At 47.4% G+C, this 4,038-nt stretch overlaps 1 protein-coding gene across 1 annotated transcript in view; it reads right to left on the bottom strand.

The window, feature by feature from the left end:
- ADAM22 (ADAM metallopeptidase domain 22) overlaps positions 1–2,209 on the bottom strand; it is a 241,994-nt gene extending 239,785 nt beyond the window's left edge. Inside the window, exons 1-2 of the mRNA XM_012643499.1 lie at positions 1,793–2,209; positions 1,174–1,334 (exon numbers count right to left, since the gene is read on the bottom strand). Coding sequence (XP_012498953.1) covers positions 1,174–1,334; positions 1,793–1,877 — 246 coding nt within the window. The 5' untranslated portion in view covers positions 1,878–2,209. The remainder of the gene's footprint in view (positions 1–1,173; positions 1,335–1,792) is intronic.
- Positions 2,210–4,038: the final 1,829 nt, after the last annotated feature.

Here is a 4,038-nt window from a genome sequence, read left to right as displayed (position 1 = left end):
ACAGGACTAGAGCTCAGCAACAGCTCAATCATGGTTCACTGCAGCCTCAAATTCCTGGGCTTAAGCCATCCTCTTGCTTCAGCCACCTAAGTAACTGGGACTACAGGCTCTCACCATTTAGCCCAACTAATTTTTTCTATTTTTTGTAGAAATGGGGGTCTCCCTATTTTCCTAAGCTGGTCTTGAACTCCAGGCCTCAAGCGATCGATCCTCCCACCTCAGCCTCCCAAAGTCCTAAGTTTACAGGCATGAGACACCATGCCTGGCCAAGATGTATCTTAAAGGATTGAACATATTTACACAAGTGAAAATGTGTAAAGCACTGCCTTTGCTTCAGTGAAGTTTACAAAAATTTTCAACTACATGAACAAGTCCAATATGTGCTTACAGGTGGGTGAACTGCCTGCCAGGCTAATGTATGTAAATACAAAAAATATTTACGTACCCCCCCCCAAAATTACTCAAATTAGCCAATAAGTTCAAAATAATTTTCAGGAATATCTGTGGATGTGTGATATTGATCTAAATATGGGTACAATGATAAACTAGATTTTCAAAATGTTATTTATAAATGCTCAATAAACCCCTAATTAAACCAAGAGAACTGCTACGCACAAAAAAAGGGGGAGGAGGACGCCTTTTCCAGAAGGTAGAGGTGAAAGGGAACATCTCCAGTGTACACAAATCGAAGGGACCAGAGAATCTAGAAGTTTAGTTGATTTTTATAGTTTGGGTTCTTTAGGAAGGTATAGCCTTGGTTTTTACAATTTTTCTACAATACCACTCTTGGGTTAAATCACTTATAAAGTCTTCTCTTTGATGATTAAAACAGTAACAATTATTATACTCAAACCCTGCCCAGGTACTATGTCCCTTCTCCCATGGGCAGGGCTTTTGCTTACAGAGAGGGCCTCCGCCCCTTACTCAGGTTACCGCACTGCTGGAGGCACCCCGCACAAACTTCCCTAGAGCAAATCCCCTGGCCTGTGGTTCTTTGGGTTCTTTTTTGTACCCTTTTCCCTTCTTTTTTACACAGGGAACGCCATGTATAACTCGCATTAGGATTGCGCTCATTTCAGCCAAGACATTACGTCTCCAGGGCAACCGAGAGCAAACGGGGGGTCGCGGGTGGGCAGGAGGCGCGGAGGACCACCCCCCGACGGCGCCTCTCACCTGCCGGCCACCGGGGTCGCCCCGCACTCGCGTGTCGAGCGCGTCGTGCCGAGTTTCGTCTTCGCCACCGGAGCGGTAGATGAGGCGCAGTGGCACGATGCTCTGGCGCTCCAGGAAGCGGTTTTCGTTCCTCTTCTTCAGGTCCGTCACTGAGGCGTCTCCTCCAGGCAGGAAGAGGGGAAGGAGGGAGTGGAGAGAAAAGGCGAAAATAATGACCCTTACCCACACTCCTCTATCCTGAGGTCCTACGTCTCCTCTACGAAAATCCGCTGCCCCCTCCTTCCCGGACCCCATCTGGGAAGGACGCAGAGACACCAGCCAGAGAGCTTTGGACCAGCTCATCTGGGAGCATCCAGGATCCGGGCCCAGAAGCAAGGTACCCCTTTCCCATCCTCCCCACTCCTCTTCAGAAGAAGAAAAACAGGCTTTTGACCGGAGGCTTCCAATGCACCCGCTCGCCCCCACACATATATTTTTGCTCCACTTCTCACCACCCTTCCAGATAAAATTTCTCCCCGCGCACCCGGGAAATGGAGGCACCCCTATCCAATGCGCTGGAGGGCTCCAAAGATTCCCGTAAAATGGTACGTCCCGAAGCCACAGAGGGTGGCTAACTTACCTGCCTGGCCGCAGCGCGCCGGGGGGCAGGTCCCTAGGGCGCAGAGCAGCAAGAAGGGCAAGGACGCAGCCGCAGACGCCTGCATGGTGCTGCCGTCAGCCCGCCTCGCCCGAGACGCTCAGCTCCTCATGCTGGGGCAGCCGAGTCCGGCTCCCTCGCTCCGCGCCCCGCGGTCCGCACGACCGCCTCCTCCCAGCCCCAGCCTCAGCCGGTTCTGCGGATGCCGCGGCGCTGCAGCCTCCACCGCGGCGCTGCCTCAGTGCTGCATTGTGCTCCGCGGGCGCTTCCGCTGGCGGGGGGAGCGAGAGTGCTGCATTGGGCGGTCGGCTGTAGCTAAGTGGTTTCTAGCGCCTCCCACCTCATCCCCTGGCAAAGGCTCAGGCGGGCGACGAGCGCTCGGCAGGGAGCGAGCGCCCGGTACTCTCGCCCCCCGCACGCGGGCAGGGCCGCGCGGAGGAGAGTCAGCTGGGAAATGTAGTTCTTCCCTACGCGTCTCGCTGGTCTCCACGACGGCGCGGACTGTCGTGACCTCGTGACCCTGAGGTCCTCCACATCCTGCAGACGGGAAGGAGGAGAAGGGCGAAAGAAAAAGGTCATCGCTGGCAGGCCTCCTGGCACCGGAGGTGCACTGTGCATTTGCAGCAAGGCGGTGTTCATCCACATTGTCCGGAAAGAACTGTAGTATTTCCCAGAAATTGATAGTTCCTTAAGTTATTATCAGGGAACCATACCCTCGCGAGTACACGGTAAGTTAATCATTTAACAAATATAAATTGAGGAACTACTATGTACCCGGCAGTTGACAATCGGTATGAGGCATATGTTCTCGGATACAATTGAGTATACAGACCATTTTTACAATACAGTGTGAAAAGTGTCCCGGTAGTACATAGAGGAGGGCCATTAACTCAGTCGCGGCAGTCAGGGAGAACCTCATGGAGGTCCACGCAGGCACTTAAAGGATGGTTTAGCCCAACCCTCTAGAACGTTTTGTTCTTTCTGTAACTTCTGACAACCTCAAACCTACATCTGAAAACCAAACGTGGGGAACTCTGCTTTCTCAGGCTGCTTATTCCATTTTTCTCTAATTACAAATGATAGAAAGTCTTGAGGATAAAACAATAATAAGATAATTATCTAAATAATTAACACTTATGTAGTATTTTAGTTTTTTGGAGTTCACATATGTTATCATTTGATCCTAAAGTCAACAATTTGATCAGAATTATTATTCCCATTTTAGAGAGAAGAAAATTAAGACTTAAGCTGTGCCTTTGAAATACTGTAGCCAGTAGCCACATGTGGCTGTTTAAATTCAGATTAATTTAAATTAAATTAAAAATTCAGCTCCTCAGTCACACTATCCATATTTCAAGTGTTGAACGTGTAGTTAGTGGCTACTATATTGGACAGTAAAGATACTGAACATTTCGATCATTGCAGAAAGTTCTATTGGACAGCACTAGCTTCCAGAATTTAAATAACTTGCCCCAAGGACCCATGGCTAATCATAATGTAAACTGGGACCTGGATCACCTGCTTTCAGGTCTGAGTCTTTTTCCACAACATCTGCCTGGTTGAAACCTGTGTTTGTGTAACCTTCAATTTGATCCTGGTTCTGTAGCACATGCAGAAGAATCTTCTACATGATGTTCTTTGGAGTTGTTTTTCTCCTTCCCTGGGGAAAATTTTTTTTATCCCTGCCTCATGTAATAGTTTCAGGTTCCTTCACCATCCTGATGATCTGAAACTATGCTCCACTGTGTCAATGCCCCCGCTAAAGTGTGGTATCCAGAATTAATTATGTATAACTTAGACATGATTTCACAAGCAAATAATAGGGAGGGACTCTTTTCTTCATTGTCCTAAATCTTGCCTAAGAGGACATCCTATCATATTTTGGTAACCACATCTCATTGAACTCATAATGTTATTTCCCCAAATCTTCAAATCAATGACACACTTAAGAACCCAATATATGACATGCAACTGTAGCCTGAACAAGATTTCAATAGTACACATTAGACCTTAATGCAGGATATTCCATAATAGTTACAGTAAAAGAGAATTAGAACCCAAGGTCCTGGAAAAGTCCTTCACTTTCCTTCTCTACATCATGGACCCAAATTCTTAACTCAGTGCTCTTAGTTGGAAGAATGAATTGTACAGGTTTTATAATTATTGCACCGCTCTAAGTATACTCTTTATTTTTTTATTTTTTAAGATTTTTTGAAATATTTAATTTC

This window comes from Propithecus coquereli, unplaced genomic scaffold, assembly GCF_000956105.1.
Source record: "Propithecus coquereli isolate 6110/MARCELLA unplaced genomic scaffold, Pcoq_1.0 Scaffold199, whole genome shotgun sequence".
In the NCBI taxonomy this organism is placed as follows: domain Eukaryota; kingdom Metazoa; phylum Chordata; class Mammalia; order Primates; family Indriidae; genus Propithecus; species Propithecus coquereli.
This window is presented reverse-complemented; position numbering and strand designations above follow the sequence as displayed.